The 19,967-nt window shown below is 46.1% G+C and overlaps 1 protein-coding gene across 1 annotated transcript in view; it reads right to left on the reverse strand.

Moving 5' to 3' along the window:
- LOC149352517 (hemicentin-2-like) overlaps window positions 1–19,967 on the reverse strand; it is a 584,798-nt gene that overhangs the window by 48,205 nt on the left and 516,626 nt on the right. The window contains exon 6 of the mRNA XM_089577190.1: window positions 4,021–4,335. Coding sequence (XP_089433316.1) covers window positions 4,021–4,335 — 315 coding nt within the window. The remainder of the gene's footprint in view (window positions 1–4,020; window positions 4,336–19,967) is intronic.

A 19,967-nucleotide genomic window follows, 5' to 3' on the forward strand; every position in this document is an offset into this window, starting at 1 on the left:
ACGCTTACTTGATCACTCTCGTTCCTTTACTCACTCACTTATCTATTCATTCAGACACTCATTCTCTCGCTTGCTCGCTCCCTCTATCGGTCACACTCGCTCGCTCAATCCGTCGCACTCCTCGCTCACTCGTTTACTCACTCGATCGTTCACACACTCATCCATTAGCTTGCTCGCTCACTCACCAACTTGCTCATTCGCTCGCTCACTTATTCACTTACTTGCTCATTGTCTCACTCACCGGCTTGCTCGCTCACTAATTCACTCATCTGCTCGCTATCTCGCTCCTGCGATCACTCACTCACTCACTCACTCACTCACTCACTCACTCACTCACTCACTCACTCACTCACTCACTCACTCACTCACTCACTCACTCACTCACTCACTCACTCACTCACTCACTCACTTATTCATTCATTCATTCATTCATTCATTCATTCATTCATTCATTCATTCATTCATTCTTTCCTTCATTCATTTATTCACACACTTGTTTACTCACTCTTTCGCTAACTCACTCGTTCACTCCCATGGTTTTTCACTAGCTAATTGGCATAATGAGTCATATTCGCTTGCGCACTCACTCAATATGCTCTCTCGCTCACTCATTCGCTCACTCGCTTGCTCACTCACACTCGCTCGCTTGAATGCTCGAGCGAGAGCGTGTACACCCCTCCCCTCCCCCCCCCCCCCCCCCCTGCACACACAAAAACACTTATTGACTCAAGTTTACGGGGATAAACTCGCGCTCTTCCAACAGTAACCAGACTTACCAGACTTCTGGTTACTGATGAGCGCAAAGGTAGTTCAGTTCGGCATGTACTAATGTAATCCTTGTGCCTCAATAGCGGAAACCAAGACGGGACATATATAGACGGAAACACAAGCAAGCGCTGCATGTGCTTCCGTCTATACATCCCGTCTTTGTGTTCCGGCTGTTGACGCGCAAGGAGTGTTTACCAACTCGCCCAGATTTGAGCCTTAACTAATGTAATCCTAGAATTATGCTGGCCTGATAGGAGATACACTAGCCTCGCTCCAGTGCAAACATGTCTCTTCATAATCATTCATAGTGATGGGCCCAAAGCACGCACCCCCTAGGAATGGGACACGTGCACTGCAATATGTACTGTAAATGCTTACTATCCTGCTGCGTGCTTACGTGCGGAGAACAGCCTTGCAAATATTGAAGTACATTTATCAGGGAAGCCGTACAGCTGCAGATTCAGAAAAGAAGAAGCATACGTCTTCTTTCTGACAGGAGAACGTCTGTGTGCACTGGCCAGCTTTCGGCGTCAAAGGCCATGTGCTCTCGCAAAATAAAGAAGTGTCTTCCTTTTTTTTCGAGGTCACGTAAAATGAATGGCGCGCTTGATGACACAGCCAGAAGGAAACGAGTGCTGTGACGTTCGGGGGAGCCTTCTATTCCAACAACCGGAATTTGCTAGCTTCGAATGGCATCGGACGCAACAAATGAGAAGCCAAGCTCTGAACAGCCCGCCGTCGCCCTTGATCAGGTCTCCGGCAGCCACGCAATCAGCGACGCTAACGTTCCCACTCGTACTGTTTCCGCGCGAATTTCGCCGGCAAGAAAATTCGGGTCGCTCTTTTCTCGGCCGCCGCCAAGCAGTGTGGGCGCTCCGGAGAAACTCGTTTTCGCAGCTATGCGCTCCATTGGGCTTGACAGCCGGACGAAGGAGTTCGTTTGCGGCTCGCTTTTGTCGGAGGAATGCGTGTTAGCTCGGCTTGTAATAACGCGGACAAGGCGCGGCATCGAGTTTGAATTTCCCCCGACAGACTGCGGAAAGTTGAAATGTGGCGGTACTCCGATGGCCACTGAAAACGAATTTCGTTCGCCCGCTGTGGCCGCTAAAAGTGCATCCCGCATTTTCAAACTGGGTAATCTAATTTACTTGCGCTGCAAGACACGATGCATTGTTTTATTACTTTTTCTTTTATTGGTGAAAGGTTTGAGGAGCCGAAGAAGTTAGCTTATATTTTGTAATTAGAGTGCACTCGTCAGTGAATTCCGGAGGTGACATTCAGCCAGTTTTGTAACAAAGTGTAGAAAAATAATGCGTGCGAACTTTTCTTGTGCACCGAAGATAGGACACCGGAATAAGGCCCGGACGCGTATCAGTGTACCCATGGACCTCGAAGCCACTGTTAGGTTTATGTGCCTCTTTTGTTGCCTATGAGAGTGTGGTTAACATAAAGGCATGCACATGAGGACAGACAGATGTAAGCAAAGGGTGGTGCGAGCTGTCGGTGTTCTATTCATAATTGGGTGGCAGGCTGCTAACATACGCTGCACAAAATTAAGACAATAGTTTTTTTAGCATCACAAAGGCGGGGGAGGCGGGGAAGCTCCAGGGGTGCAACACAAGAGATGCTTTCGAATATTTCGTTGGCAAGTGCGCTGACACATACCTCGGATGTACTCAGACTTAGCTAGACGTGTTCCTGTGCATGAATCAAATTAACCTCTCATACCAAACCGCTAAATAACCTTATGCGCGTTCTATTTCTTCATACTCCCTGGATATGTAGAATTAAAGCAAAATACCGCACAATGACGCTACACTGATACGGCATTTTTGCGAATGCTGATCATTAGCATTTTCCATTACCACCGCTGTAAAAAATTGCTATCGGTGAGCGCCAGAGACGACCATCGCGCCCTACTATGAATGATCACCTTCTGAGTACTCAGGAGTTCATAAGGTACTATAGCATGTTTCAAGCAATAAACATAGTGTATACAAATACATGCCCAATAATTTTATTGAAGACTAGGCTAGCAGACTCGGATATAGGGCGAGTTCCAGGGCAGCGATGGCGGCAAATTTGTCTCTTTTTACATGACCTGCGTTACGTTTTATGGTTTTATGGGCTTCACCGTCCGAAAGCGACTCCGGCTATGGAGGGATGCCGTAGTGGAGGGCTCCAGATAATTTCGACCACCTGGGGTTCTTTAACGTGCATTGACATCGTACAGCACACGGACCTCCAGCACTTCGCCTTCATCGAAATGCGACGGTCGTGGCTAGGATCGAACCCGCGTCCTTCGGGTCCGAAATCAACAGCGATAACCATTGAGCCACCGCGGCTACACGGGCGTTAGGGTCAGCACAAAATACATGCTGCATTGCGAGTGCAAGAACCTTTCAGACACTATTTCGGGCATCCACTCAAGGAGCCTTAAACTTTTCATGAAGGAAAGCAGGGAGCAGTCATGTGGACGTGCCCTTTCCAAGTTATGTGCGCGACTAACAGAGCGAACGCTTCGAAGCATCTTCAGGCTCAGGAGATGCAGCAGGGAGCTATATGTCCTCTCGCGCCCTTTCCGCACAACGGCAAACTTGCATCAACAAGACAGAATAGCCCTTATAGAGAGAAATACAGGCTACTGGATTCCTTCAAGCTATAGCCGCCATGGTTTGTCACTGGCTGCGACGTTTACATACTGAATCGAAAGTAGCAGGGGAAATTGCGGCTTTATTTCAATAGAGACGAAATGCGAAGACGAACGTGTGCTATACCATGTGACTGCATTTAAAAGAACACTATAGGTGCCCCAAATTATTCCAGAGCACTCCAGTACGGCACACCTCATAATCCACATACAGCTTCGAAATGCAAAAATACGCATGCCAATCCCCAATCTTTCAAGCTGTGTGCCTCCTATGACTAACGAAGACAGATATGGGGAACTGATTGGCAGATATCTCGCGCTTTCAGGAATTACAGCTACGTTTAGAAAGGTGCTCTAGGTAGAAATAGTACTAAGAAAACGCCAGTCGTTGCTGAGCAGACAACTGCGATATGCGCATGTGCATACACGTTATGTGAGTCGGCACGTAAAAACAAAAATAGAAAACGACAGAAACCTGGCATGCAGTCATACGGCTCTTCTGCTGAGCGTAAGGAGCCCTTTTTCACTGTCAGCTTGTCGACGAATTAGCGAGCGAGACAGTATCACATCGCATGCATGCGTTCCGCTGTCCTACTACTCACAGTGCACGTCCAGTGTCCAGGAGTCCTCGATGACGTCGTCCGGCATCTCAGGGTTGGCCGCTCGGCAGCGCAGCGGTCGCCCATTGTGACGAGGCGACGGCGTGAACCGCACCACGCTGACGCTGACGTCGTTGGCGGCGGCTCCGGGCCGCGCGCCCCCTCCTTCCAGTGCGCTGGACGTGAGCGCTTTGCCGTCGAGGTCCCAGGTCAGGTTGGCCGGCGGCCGCGAGCCCACGGCCTCGCACTCGACTTCGGCCGGGTAGTTGGCCGACAGGGGTCCGTGGGCGCCCCTGATGGCCACGCTCTGCGGTTTCACTGCGCACACACAGCAAGCATACTTCACCTTAGTGATCCGCTATATTCCCCAAAGCGGTGCATCTTCAATCGTCACAACAGATCGAACGTCTTAGCTGCGAATTACAACGTTCATTTCCGTTGCCTCCTTTCTTCGAAACCAATCGACTTTCGACTCTCCAAAGACCGCAGTGGCTTCTAATTTTTCTTATATTTAAGCTGGAAGGTGAACTTGCTAGTTTATATAAAGTGAAGCGCCTTGAAAAACCATTCAATAAAGTCCAAATGGGAGATGTGAGAAGAGCCGTGACAATATTTGAAATAAACTAGAAATTACTCATTAACATCCACTCAAGCCGGGTAATGATAATCACCAATTACTTCCTCATTTCAAATATACTGTACATCCGGGGATTCCCCTAAACAATTTGAATTATTACACCATTTGCTAACGCCCGTCTAACCCGGGCAAAGAAAAAAACGAAAAAGCAATAAGTTCGGGGAATAGGGAAATCCTCTCGTTCGGTTAATGAAGTTACATTTAAAGAGGAAAGTTCGCAGAGCATCGATTGCTCATCTGATTTTGATCATGAAAATGCTCGCGACTGAAAACAAATTGACCCCGCCGCGATGGCTCAGTGGTTACGGCGCTCGGCTGCTGTCCCGAAAGACGCGGGTTCGATCCCGGTCGCGGCGGCTGAATTTCAATGAAGGCGAAATTCTAGAGGCCTGCGTACTGTGCGATGTCAGTGCACGTTAAAAAACCCCAGGTGGTTGAAATTTCCGGAGCCCTCCACTACGGCATCTCTCATAGCCTGAGTTGCTTTGGGACGTTAAACCCCAATAAACCAAACCCAAATCAAAAAAATTTAACGCTTAATTCAAGGAAATACTCTGCGTACACAATGCAACAAAACTCTTCAGAAAGAAGGAAAAATAAAGAGATAACCATTACTAGAAATTGGGACTTCGGGAAGACGTCAGAATGGAGCGACCCAAAACGGGAAGAGCCGTGACAGGCACCGAATCCCTGATGCTAGCGGCGTGGCGGCTCGATGATAACCTGCGACAAGCTGAGAGCATGTGAATGCGTGGCGAGTGCCCTGTCGCCTCTTATCTTTCGCATCGGAGCTGATCCACGTCATCGCCTCTTTTTGCCTTTATTACGGAAAGCAAACTGTCCCCAGAGTACGTCTTCACGAGTTGTCTTTTTTGCGCGCTAAAAGATCTCTGAGCATACGTGAGGGCTCGTAGTCAAAGCTGGCAACCTTCAGCTTCCAAATGTTCTTGCTTCTGTCCTCGGAGCAGTTAGCGTTAAGACGAAGTCGCGCTTATCTGGGCCGCCACGTGCTTGTTTCGCATGTCGCTGCCCGGTAGATCCATCCATCGTGCATGTGCGTGCATTTCCGGGAAAGACCTTGCGAGATATGACGGGCGGGGGGAGCAGTGCCGATCGGTGGCCACAAGGAAACTTGAAGACCCTTCTTCCACATGCACGCGCACAGCGCAAAAATGGCGCCAGTAATGCCAAACTAATTATGCTGATTTGATTTTAACGGTGCAAGGACGACTTTGCCGAAGAGCGTTATGGCTAATGTAATTGGTATGGACAGGGTGCAAGACAGGTGATGCTAAAAAGGGCTATATACACAGGGAATATTAGACGCTGATTCCAGGCTTTCGTTCATCGATTGGCCGCAGCCATCAGCTGTTATGCACAAAGGTTTGTCAAATACTCAGAGAGGAAGGCTGAGGTTTAGGAAGGTTGAAAATGCACTTTTGATGTACCACAGCTGTTCGCCAAAAAATACAATTGTAGGATTTCCCTTCCCTAGAACATATTCATCCGTAAAATACCGGGTGTTTTTTTTTAGAAGGTCCAAAATTTAAAAAAAAAGGTAAATTGCTTTAGATTTATTTTAGCACTGGGGCTATACTGGAGGCTACGGCGGGCACCAGGCAAGAGGAAAACTGTTTTAATTAGTTCGTTGATTAACTAAATATGTTAATTAACTTTTCTAATTTTTGTTTTAAGGGATATGTTGTATTCGCAGAATTGGAGATCGTCCTCTAAACAGTCCGACCAAGAAAAAACAATTTTAATTAAAAATTTTTCACGCACTTTACGAGGCGCGAAAAAGTCACCCTGGAAGGCATCTTCACACCGTAATGCAGCGGCGGGAGCGCCTCTGACGTAGTTCACTCCGCCCTGCGCTTTGCGTCAAGCGTCCCGGACTGGCGGCCTGCGCTATCGCTGCTCATCTCGCTTCGCTCCGCGGCCTCACGGAATGCCGCGCTGGAACAAAAACGCATTGAAACAAAGTGCAGGGCGGAGCGAGCGCGCACAGACGCTGTGTTACAGTGTGAAGCTGCCTACCAGGGAGACTTTTTCTCGCTTCGTTACGCGCGCAAAAAATTTTTTCATGAAAATCTTTTTTTTTTGGCTGGACTGTTTGGAAGACGATCTCCAATTCTGCTAATACAACATATCCCCTAAAATAACAATTATAAAAGTTAATTAATGTAATCAGTTAATTAGCGAACTAATTAAAGTAGTTTGCCTCTTACCTGGTGTCCGCCGTAGCCCTCAGTATAGCCCCAGGGTTAAAATAAATCTAAAGGAATTTACCTTTCTTTAAAAATTTTGGACCTTCTAAAAAAAAACACCCTGTATAGTGGCACAGTAGAAAACGTCGTTTGATTCGGCAAAATGGCACTGGGGCCATATATGTAACTATATTTTTCTCATTTCATTATCCTCACTTTTATCCTTAGTGGCTGACGCCTAAGAAGTTAGTAATGGTAGGTGGAAATCAGTGTGCCCTGATGCGCCTATCTTCATGCTTGCGCTTACCAATGGCAAAAGCTTCTAAAGAATACATCGATGAGAAATAATTACAACATACATTCCCAGCGATCACTCGTCCTTCAAGGAGGTATGTACACCCTTCCAATTTTTTAACCTGAACGCGCGAGCGTCGACTGCCCGGCGCTACGGCGCCGGAAGAAGGAGAGGAGAAAGCTTGCGACGGCAACGGCACGCCCACAATTCATGCTGCTGGAGTAAGGTTCGTCTGCTAGGCTGTTTTGATTAGTGCAAAGCAACCCCTGCCCATCATCGGCTGTTATGCATCGGAGCCCCAAGAAGCTGCGAGCAATTGCTTTTATCCGCTGCATGCAGCGTGGGTGATTCGTAAAAGAGCATACATTTGGGAACAGCCTAGCATGCCTAAGAAACCAGTGGCAATCGTTCCTTACAAAAACCTGACTGAAGAGGACCCTCGCTATTGACGCTTTAATTTCGCTATTTAAAGCAAATGCTCTCGAGACGCTACCCGCAAATGCAACCGGAGCCTAGAGTCGTGCCTGGAACGCTACGCGTTTGCACTTCCCCAGAGCGTCAGATATAACACGAAACAAACGCTCTGAGAACTCGGCCGTAAAGATTGCTTCGCAGGGGTTGCGTCGCACGAAACGCAACAGCCAAGCAGACGACGATAGCTGTAGCTACTTGATCGGCGCGCATGCTCGTCCCCTCTCCCCATTTCCGCTCTGCTTCGCCAATGCACCGCTGCACCGGGCAGTCGACGCTCGCGCGTTCAGGTTAAAAAATTGGAAGGGTGTACATACATTGAAGGCTCAGAAAAGATTTATGAAAAAGGCACCGTTAATCAGCGCAACAATAATTAGAGAAGTATGGATTTCTTAAATTGTTTCGAACATCGCTTTACACAACGTTAGCCTAAAATAAAAAATGTGAAAACTCAAGCAGCATTATTAATGAACTTAGCAGAGCGAGGTGGGTGACAAAAACGGAAGACGATGCAGTGACGTCAATGTAAATTCGCAGTGTGGTACTGTGGACTTCTCAGGCTAAAAATTCTGGGAGGCGCTTTGCTATTACTAAAATGCGTTGAGGCGAAAGCCATTCCCGCCTCGGCTGCTCCCCCTGTTACTGTGGTGATGACGTCATAGGTCACGTCACCCGCATGCGCCGGCAGATGCCAGGGTGGAGTCGGAGCAGCGGTCGGCGCTCCATATATAGACTGTGGTGATGACCTCATAGGTGACGTCACGCGCATGCGCAGTACATTTCCGGTTACGACATACTACGCCATTTGATGATGTCATCAGTGTTTTCCGCTAGTTATTTTTACCATTTTGTAAGAGTTATAATTAATTATATTAATTATTAATTTCTTGTTACGACGTACTACGTAATGTCGCTGTTGTCATCAGTTTTTATTAATTATTTTAATTATTATTTTATTACTTTTGTTAATTCTTTTTAATAGTTAATTTCGTTTTACGACATGCTACGCCATGTTAATGACGTCATCAGTTTTAAATTAATTGACAGCTAAAGAATGGCAATTTCTTGTTACGACATACTACGCCATGTTAATAACGTCTTCAGTTTGACAGCTAGGGTAGGACAACTTCTGCGGACGCGCACCACGCCGGCGACTCATCAGTATAAATGTTTTCGCCTTAATATGCTCACACGCAGACACTCAAAGCTTCTTAAAGGGAAACTGCATAGGTTTTAGAAATCAACGAGCTTAAGAGGGTCGAATGTGTGAAACTTGCAGGTAAAACATGCGAAGTCTTTTTGGGCTAGCACTTTAAATAGTGAATTAATCGCTGATTAAAATCCGGACGCCCTTCAAGCTTCTCCGCAGCGCACAACGCCAAGTGGGGGGCGCATGATGACGTCATCGAAGGTATCGGTACATTTCCAACGCACAAACGCCTGCTCTGAAGGAAAAAAACCAACGCCACCGAAGGCGAACCCTGCCGAGAGTTGTTTGGCAGCGTCTAACGCGTCAGGGTAGGGTGTGGCTGACGACAGCGGTAATTTGAAATCATACCTTCTTTGACGTCACGCTGAGTTTTCCTGCACTCCTCCGGTGCATTGAGGAAAAGCGCAAACTTCAATCGTCGATTACGTCACTATTTTAAATGCTAGTGCAAAAACACTTGGCATGCTTTACCTACAGCCTACATAGATTTGAATCCTTGAATATCGCGAAACTTTCAAAAAAGTGCTGCAGTTGCCCTTTAATGATCCGAAGGTGCTGTGCGTCACACCACTTCGAAACACGAACACTGTTCCGTTTCCTTTTTGACCACAGCTAAAATGCAATGCTCGTATTTGCATTTCACGCACCGCTCGAAACCTGTGGCAAAAGTTTCAACTGGTACAGTTTATTTTTACGATTAAAAAAAATAAGCATGAGCTCGAGTAAGGACGAAGAAAAATTATCTCTGTAAACAACATTTATTCTTATTTCTATAAGTCGCTGTGCTCCCGCTTCGCCCCACAGGATTCTGCCGAGCCCTCGCCTGAGCGCTTCATTTTGGCTAGGTTAGGTATGTCTTGAAATTCGGTCGAACAGTAAATGTCGACTCTCTATTCTTCCGGCAACCGGCTTTGAATGACATGAAGCGTGCCATCCTGAGATCAAGACGACGACGCACCGTGAAACTTACACAGCTTCAAACTGTAGCAAAATGCATATGTAAAGAGACCATCAGGCACTAGTGGTGAACCATCTCGTCTGAACAAAAGCAAAAAAAAGGTACGGAAGTATAAAAACGCAGCTAATATTAGAGAACACAGACCTATCCCGTTAAGGTAACTACATCACTTGTCTTGATCTGAGTGCATTCGAGCTGACCTCTGCACTATTCAGCGATTTGACTGAGAGAAAAAATAAAAACGCCTTCCTGCTGCAGGTCTTTGTGTAAATTTTCGACCCACTTCGGCATTTCAAACTACCAAGGTCTGCAATGCTCTGCCATTCTCATTTTCGTGTTTCACTGTTATTCACGCTATCTGCGTGAAGCATCATCAACAGTGTAATTAAATTTGCAATGCAGACGTAAGTATGGTGTACAACATGGTATTCATTGTGTGCAAAGCTCGCCTTAGAATCGTTGTTGCTCGGCATAATATCGACAAAAAATGTTTTTATATAGGCAGCATGGCAGCATGTCGTAGTCGAGAGATAGTTTTCACTTCAGGAATTGGTTTTATGAGGTTTAACATCTCAATGTGACTTAAACTATGAGGGACGCCGTGGCGGAGGAGGAACCCCACCGCATGGGGTTCCTTAAAGGGAAACTGCATAGGTTTTAGAAATCAACGAGCTCAAGAGGGTCGAATGTGTGAAACTTGCAGGTAAAGCATGCGAAGTCTTTTTGGGCTAGCACTTGAAGCAGTGAAGTAATCGCCGATTAAAATCCGGACGACCTTCAAGCTTCTCCGCAGCGCACAATGCCAAATGAGGGGCGCATGATGACGTCATCGAAGGTATCGGTACATTTCCAACGCACGAGCGCCCGCTTTGAACGAAAAAACCAACACCACCGAAGGCCAATCATACCGAGAGTTGTTTGGCAGCGTCTAACGAGTAAGGGCAGGGTGTGGCTGACGACAGCGGTAATTTAAAATCATACCTTCCGTGACGTCACGCTGAATTTTTCTGCACTGCTCCGGTGCATTGAGGAGAAGCGCAAAATTCAGTCGTCGATTACGTCATTATTTTGTATGCTAGTGCAAAAACACTTGGCATGCTTTACCTACAGCCTATATACATTTAAATCCTTGAATATCACGAAATTCTCAAAAAAGTGCTGCTGTTGCCCTTTAACGTACGCTGATATCGCACAGTACGCGGGCCTCTAGCATTTCGCCTTTAACGAAATTCGACCCCCGCGGCTAGGGTCGAAGATAATAATAATAAAGGAGACCTCTTATTCTACAGGTGCAAGTATGATTTTGCGTGATGTTGCTAAAGTCATGTAATCCAACTATGTGGGTTTAGTGCGCGTTGGGCTAATCATCTACTTGCATGGCTATCACGTTCATCGTAATCTTTCACTAGGCGAAGTCCCCTAGTATTCCCTTACCTTCGCGCCTCTTGCCTGAAGTGTGCGCTCTTCTTAATTTTAGTACCCGACGAGTGGGGAAGGACTACGTTTGAGCAACAGCCCTGAAAATGCGCGAGAGTATGTACGTAGCTTGGCTGCTACCTATTGACACTGGCAACTATTGCTTGGCACTGCATAGGGTGTCCAGCATGAAAGCTTAAATGATATAGCAGCGGGAAAAGAATAATCGGAATCCCTCATTTTCCGCTGTTCTTTGTCATCTTATCAAAGGCTCTGTCTAATGCAAGCTTATTATGAATGAACCTGCAAGCAGCGAGCCCACTTCTTAGTTGGAACCTAAAACCTACATGATGCATAAAGCGCATGTGTGACAGCTTTCTCCGCCATGATGTCCATTCACGCGGGTTTCTCTGCAGTAAAAAAAAAGAAGACAAACTAAATGAATAACCAAGCAGCAATGCTACACGGCTGTTTGCCAATAGACGCGGAAACAATGAAAGATGGTTTATGGTTTGGTTTATGGTGGTTTAACGTCCCAAAGCGACTCAGGCTATGAGGGGCGCCGCAGTGAAGGGCTCCGCAAATTTCGACCACTTGGGGTTTTTTAACATGCACTGACATCGCACAGTACACGGGCCTCTAGAATTTCGCTTTCATCGAAATTCGACTGCCGCGGCCGCGAAACGATCAAAGAAGGTGAAGAGAAGATCGGAAGGGAAGAGAAGGAAATGAAAGGTCGGTGGGCCTGGAGCGAGCGTCCACCTCGCACCACGTCCCTAATAACATGCCTAATCAGTATGGCGGCAGGTTGCCACCAGTCACTCGGTCTCGACTTTATCAGTACCTTTTCAGTGAACCGTTAAAGCCGCAGCATGGAATTTTAGAAATTCCTCAAAGGTGCAAGGGACAAAAAAAAAGAACAACGCATACGTAGGGGAAAACAGTCACGGTATACAGTTACGGTATACAGTGGAAACAGTCACGGTATACTGTGGATCCCGTTACCTGACTGGTTTGGTTTATTAGGGTTTAACGTCCCAAAGCAATTCAGGCTATGAGGGACGCCGTAGTGAAGGGCTCCGGAAATTTCGACCACCTGGGGTTCTTTAACGTGCACTGACATCGCACAGTACACGGGCGTCTAAAAATTCGCCTTACCCGAAATTCGGCCGCCGCGGCCGGGATCAAACCCGCGTCTTTCGGGCCAGCAGCCGAGCGCAGTAACCACTGAGCCACCGCGGCGGGGCCCTTACCTGACTGGGAGTACTTTCCCAAAGAAATTATTTTTTTGGAAATATTTTCTTAATGTCAATTTTCTTTGCAAGTATTTATCAATTTTACCCATCTCGATGGAGATGAAATGCGAAAACCCTGAAGTGCTGTGCGATATCAGTGCGCGTTAAAAACCCCCGGGTGGTCGACAGTAATCCGAAGCCCACCACTGCGACACCCCTATAGTCTATGTGCAGCTTTGGGGCGTTAAACACCACATACCGTGTCCTTTTTTCTTGTTTACTTTCAAAAATTCCCGGAGGTTAACGGGAACGTATTAGCGGTTAAAGTTAGGTTAAGAAGCCAACTAGAAACGACTCTCTCTGTGACAAATGACCGTGTATGGCGCGTGCTTGAAATCGATTACGCTAAATGAGGCCATAAAGGAGACACCCCTCATTCGGTCACGTCCATAAAAGTAGACAGGGCTAAACGTTCCGCGGGAGGGCCGCGATAAACAGTACATTTCGTTCAGCCTCCCTTAGGCCATTTGCAACGGAACACTGCACCGTGTTGTCGTTTCAGGCGTACCCAGGGTCGCCGCAAAGGGGTATTTAGCGGAAAATTTGAGACAGAGAGTAAGGGCAAAAATAACCTATATCGGTTTTTCACTTCGCCGCCGCTTGTCTCACTAATATTCATTCCGTCATTGCGCGCTGTCTGCTAGATAAAAAGAAAAGAAGACCAACAAGGAAATCAAGACATACTGGGCTCCCCGCAGTGCTGAAAGAACTCTCATAGATTCGGGGCAGGAAAAAAGGCGGAGATAATACTGCGCTTCCGGGACGCTGCACTAAAAAGCGAAAGCCGAGCGCGCGTACAGTGACAAAACAAAATACAAGGGAGCGAAACAGGCGACTCATCCAGCGTGGACCACACGTGCCCACGACAGCGCGGTCAATTATTGCCACGCTCTGCGGGTGCTGGTCACACATGAATCATTGGGAGGCCGTCTACTGGTCCGAGGGCGGCGTGTCCAGGGCTGGCGACCCAGTCATCGGCATGCAGGGCGCCCGGGCAGCGCTACTGCAGCTGGCCGTACCACCGCTGTGCAATCAGCAGAGGCATGGTCGGTCGTCATGACAGCACCGAAGAGGCGATCAACGCTGACGCTTTCAGCGCGGTTTTCCCACTGGGAAGACTTCGGCGCAGGCGCGCAGGTTGTACTGCAATATCATACACCAGGACGATATGGTTTGGTTTATGGGGTTTAACGTCCCAAAGCGACTCAGGCTATGAGGTACGCCGTAGTAGAGAGCTCCGGAAATTTCGACCACCTGGGTTTTTTAGCGTGCACTAACATCGCAAAGAACACTGGCCTCTAGAATTGCACCTCTATCGAAATTCGACCGCCGCGGCCGGGATCCAACCCGAGTCTTTCGGGTCAGCAGCCGAGGGCCATAACCCGCAGGAAGATATGCAGGAAACCGTATCAAACAGGTAATAAGAGAGCAGATTCTTCTGCCCCGAAGTGAGTGGTGCTTTCTAACGAAGTCGAAATGCGTTGAAACGCATATAACATACAAAAGTCTAACACCAGGTTGAGCAACATTTCAGAAATACTTCAGCTGTTTTGTATAAAAGTGCACTCAAGGCAGATAGTGCAGGCAGGATACAGCGCGGCTATTCTGGGGCGCGAAGAGCTAGCGCACCGTGCATTTCCCCAATGAATTTCCTCGTTTTATTTCAGGCGGTGAGGGAAAGTTAAAGATCTATGAATGGCATTCTGAATAACTCATGCCGCAGAATAATCTGATGCACCTCCGTCGTTAGTAGAAAAACGCGCTGCTCGATCAGATCAGCAACAGAGGCACCGGTCCACGCACCTCCGAAGAAAGCTAGTATGTGCTGGGCTGAAGCGCTCTAAACCCCACTGCGGTCCATCCATACACCACCAACGCGCACCGGAAATGAAATGTGGCAGCTCACTTCACTCTCGGAGAACTCCAATCGGTGGAGCTCTTTCAAGCGGCACTCAGGACAAGCACTGTAAGACAACCAAGGGGGTAGCGTGACTGAGTGCAGCGCGGCTATGCGTTAAGTGGAGCGCGTGCCGCCCGCAAACAAAAATTTGCAGAGTGCGGGACCACATGCTCGTTCATGCGCACTGGCAATGATTGCTTACATCGACCGCTAGCATTGCCGTGTTTCTCAGTGGATTCTCACTACTTTGTTTTATTGATACGTTAGAGCTTTTCAATATCTTTAGACTGGCGGCCTCGTATGGCAGTAATGAAAAGCAGTCAGCTCCATTGATTTTTTGACGCTAAATATCAGACAAAAGTTGCATAGATTGGCGCTACCACATTTAAGTTCAGGTAAAGATTTTTTTTATATGGGAACCAGCTAACGGCACAAAGCGCAGCGTAGGTACAAAACGTAAAAGGCATTTTTCAACGCGCAGCTACGCCGTCCGCATGCGTGGTCGTATCGAGTTGAATACGATCCATGCGAAGCAAGAAAAAAAAAGAGCGCTGGAAGCTGCAAAGTACACCAAGAGGTGCAGTCGTCCTCACAGGTTATAGCCAGTAAACTTATGGCTTTGTCGCGTTTCAAGGTGGACGTATTTCATAGACGTCGCGGCGGAATGACCATAAAGGCCATCGCCAATCTATTTTTCATATTTCTATTTCTTGCCTTGGGCAGACAGGTTGCAAGCTCAGGCTGGCACGCGGACCGAGAATATCGAGGTAAAATCGACGTGGATCCTAAATGACGTCGAGGTGATATGCATCTCGTGGTCAGCCACGCGGGAATATGAAGCCTGGTGAAAGTACAACAAAGAAAGCAAAATTTCTGTTCACCCCCCTTTTCCTGGACCCGTCATTCCAAGTTTACGTCGGGAAATCTCACTCGCGATGTCTTTTCGCGATGTTCGCGTCTTTCGTGAATGTTTCGCCGCTGAGCTCAGCTGTCCATTTCAGGTCGTAAACGAGAAGTCGTAACTTTGTTCCTCGGTAAGGAATATAAATAAAAAGCAGAAAAGCCATGAAAGCAGCAAGGAGAAAACGCTCCCGTCTCCCATTTGGTTCTTGGAAGACACTGTGCCTACCTTAATGCTTGAAAGGGCAAAAGAAAAAAAAAGCCATCCGCTTATTTCGGGAACACCTAGCCGTAAACCGAAGTTTATATACCTGGCTTGAAAATGATGCGAAATGAAACGTTATTAAAGCAGGTCTATGTTCAGCTTCTTTTTTCCTTGCAATGTAACTGCACGTAAGGTGGTAAATTTTTCGGGCAGCAGTAATTTGCTACCGCAAGAAATAAAAATTAATTGATGGGAGGACCTCAGAAACAAATATATAACGTGTTGCTCCGGTCACGATAAGACATTCTTGTAGAGTTTACTGTACATTTGTGTGTCCTGTCCGTAATTTCTTAAAAACAATATAGGGTTACAATAGTCTGAAGGCAGTTAGGCAAAAAAAAACCCTGGTCTTCTTTTTGTATTTTAACAATAAAAAATGCACAAGAAAAGCATTTCATAAACATGCATTCTTTATCCAAGAAATATCACTTCGAATGTATGGAAAATATACTGACGTTGTTTGTTCTTGCGTAAATATTTTCACGGCGTATTCTGACTAGTAAAACACAAGGCTGCACTTTTCTGGTGGAGGACAGCTCTTTTAACAAGGGCGAACTCAACAGAGTACAAATGCAACAGCAATGCGTTGGAGTTTACAGATGATGCAGACCTGAAGCTGACGCCATGTTCATTAGTTTAAATTACTTTTGCACTTAAGATTTTGGATGATGTACCACAAGCAAAGTAATCGGGTTTGCAAGGAAGTGTGTTGATATTAGAGCATGTGTTATTGGGCCATATTACTGTTAAATGACGAAGAAAGAACCAACACTGTTTTTGTTTATAACCTATGCGGGAAAAGTGGCGAGAATACCCTTGACTTCAATACATGACGAAAACTTTTACTTATATTCGTTTAGACCTCCAAAATGCAAATCTCTCCATAGTTTTAAGATACTATACTCATGTGACAAAGTTTGACTACTTCCGCGAAAAACATAGTATATTGTGACTTCTTTGAGCCCCACATGCTCATTTAGGAGTTAAAACTTCTATTCACTTAGTTACTAAAAAGATAGTGAATATTACAAGGAAGAATTGTGGCTTGGAAAAGCAGCAATGTTTGCTACGTGCACCGGAAATAATAGAAAAGTTTAGTCTTCAGTATCCCTGAGTTCCACAAGCGTCTGCGGAAACATACTTGACAAGCCGATATATTGACATAGTACATGGTATTTCCGCGGACAAATAAAGGGGACATTGGGCCAATGTGAAAAAGTTCGACCCTAGGTTATGGCCGAGGTAGGTTGTTTTCGAACAAGAATTATGAGAAAGGTGGCAGAGTAAACTGCCTACAGTTTTATTCCTGCCAAGCGGAAAGTTTTTATTCTCCTGTAACGCTGCATCTGAACTCGTATAAGAACAACGCATACAGCACTGGCGGGACGATGTGATGTTAGTTTGACCTCGTTTACAGCAACGTTTCTTGTCTCTTTATGCCGCGAGGTTATCTCCAAGTTCAGCTCAAGCTATGGTTTTCTAGTAGAAAGACACCAATTAAAACGGTTAAAGTTTCAGATATCTGTTATTAACACACACACACACACACACACACACACACACACACACACACACACACACACACACACACACACACACACAAATATATATATATATATATATATATATATATATATATATATATATATATATGTATGTGAGAGAAGCCAACAGCCACAGACACCAAGGGGCACATTGGATTTTTAATTTATTTATTTATTTTGTGGTGTTGATTAATTTATAATATTACTGAATATGTTATCGCTTAAAGCTAATTGATTAGAAAAGCAGAAGAAAAACAACCACATGCCGCCGGTGGGATCCAATACCACGACCTCCGAATTACGCGTCCGGTGCTCTACCGCTGAGCTACGGCGACGGCTGTCAAACCTTCTGCTTTCGGGGGTATTTATGTTTACAAATAACCTAACCTTGGGAGTCCATGGTAGAGAGAAGGTGTGGTTGATGGTCCTTTGCGATCACAAAAATGAACAAGGGAGGGGAAAACCTCAGGTTGCTTGAGCCAACGTTTCGACAAGGGGACTTGTCTTCGTCTGGTGTTCACCAGCGCCACCCACGTTCTTAAGAGGCGGACGTAGCACGTCCTGAGTTACCGCTGATGTGACGTAGAACGTCATCGAACGGCGAGGGTGGAAGCTGTGTGAGAACCCTCTTATGCTTCCTAAGGCATCAAGGCTGCCAGAACCGAGGCCCTCGTTAAGCAATTAAGCAGACAAGGAAAGGGGAATGAGGGGCTCGTTATAAATATGAGAGAAGCCAACAGCCACAGACACCAAGGGGCACATTGGATTTTTAAGTTATTTATTTATTTTGTGGTGTTGATTAATTTATAATATTACTGAATATGTTATCGCTTAAAGCTAATTGATTAGAAAAGCAGAAGAAAAAACAACCACATGCCGCCGGTGGGATCCGAACCCACGGCCTCCGAATTACGCGTCCGGTTCTCTCCCGCTGAGCTACGGCGACGGCTGTCAAGCCTTCTGCTTTCGGGGGTATTTATGTTTGCAAACAACCTAACCTTGGGAGTGTGTGTATATATATATATATATGAAAATGTTATGAAAATTTATGAAAATATTTTTATGAAAATGTTCGCACTTTTAGTCATTTGGTTCTCCTCTGTGACTAGGTTTGGACGTTTGCTTATTTCTGAATTGTAGAGTGAATTTTTTCTTTATATCACTTTCAAGCACACTCGCGCTTCGCCTAAGTATCTATTTTACGCGTTTACGTTTTCTGTTGCTACTCAATACCTTCTTGGAAATACTGTGCGAATTTTTTTTTCCATTTTTATAATGAACTATGACACGTCAACAACCGCAACACAACGAGACAGGCAATTCTGTGGAAATGTTTAGTTTTCAATTTTCTCACATGCACTGCGCTTAGAAACTGCATTTAATAGGTCGCATGCACGAGGAAACTGCAGCCAAATACGTAGGCAGCCATTAGGACAATTTATTAAGAAAAAGGTTTGTTAACCACTTGAAAAACAAAAACAGTGCATCTCGGTCACACTACATTATTTAAGCAACGCACTGAAGCCCACCAAGAACACAAGTGCAATATTTTTCTTGAAGTTCAGGCAAGAAGAGTTTAATTGTGGTCCCCCGCCAGCTTCCATTTACGGTGATGAAAATTCGCAGCCTAGCGGAAAGTGCAGTCTTCGCGAGCGCGTAAGATCGGAAGAGAGGCGCGAAGAAACGCCTCGGAACTCTGGAGAGTGAGCGAGCTGTCAGTGCATCGCGGAGGTGATCCACGGCTCAGCGCATCCCCCCTCTCGCCGCGTTAATCATAAGTGAAGCGTCTCAAGACGAGGCCAAATCTTTCCAAGCGTAATAATTAGGGAAATGCTTCTTCTCCCAGCCGTGATTACCCGCTCGAAGTTAAGTGGAAAAACAGAGGAAATGGGGCTTTTTTATATATTTGTTTATTTTTCGCGGGAAGCCTTCACGACGTAATATTTTACGAGATAACGTCATACAATTACCCAAAGCACATCAAACCCTGGAACAAAAATTGAACGCAGCCGAAAAACGATACACGCTGTGATCGAAGTGAATGAGTAGGGTTCTTCGTAATTCTGTTTCACGTTTTAATAATTCAGGTGTAGTTACAGTGCTTTTCACAAGTCTACAGGCCACTTCACGCGTTGCCAGAAGTGCTGCAGAGCCGTGATGTGTGGATTCTGCCTGGCTCTTAATGGTCTAGATACGTTCTATGCAGTGTTTTGTATGTGCCGATTCTTCTGTCTAAACCCTGTAGAGCACTACGAGCGCATCGCAAATGCACCACACTCCTCTGCAACTATTTCAGTCACGTGCTAAACTGACAAGACAAATTAGAAATAAATAAAGACCACGTTTGTCAAAATGTCTTGGCAGCTTCGTCGCGCATACGTTTGTTCACAATCTCACTTTATATTTTGCGTCCCATGAACAGTTCTCACCGCTGCCTGTTGTTTCTGCGTGGTGATGCTTAATGTGAGCTGGAGCGATAGTCATTGATTCACCCCATACCACCCCATCCCGACGAATTCACATGAAAAAGCCAGCAAACAGCGACACTTCATAATATATATTGACCGGCGCCTCGGCAGCATGCTAGCTTCGATACTTGTGCGCTACCACTGCATGCGTCCTCTAGATCCGTGAGACGAATTCTTGTACAAAATTCCTTCCTTCGACAGAAAAATTCTGCCTCACACTGGAAAAATTTTTCTTGAGGCCTGATCTGCAGCCCCACAATATGCTTCTTTCCTTTCACCTTCAACATCAAGCAGCTTTAGAAAATAGATACATAGTTGCTCCTCAAATCTTTTATTAGCAATGTAAACTAATGGTTGCTCCATTTTGTACACTGGGCCGCTTTT

Source organism: Amblyomma mixtum, chromosome 3, assembly GCF_055824585.1.
Source record: "Amblyomma mixtum isolate Tamu chromosome 3, ASM5582458v1, whole genome shotgun sequence".
Classification (NCBI taxonomy): Eukaryota; Metazoa; Arthropoda; class Arachnida; order Ixodida; family Ixodidae; genus Amblyomma; species Amblyomma mixtum.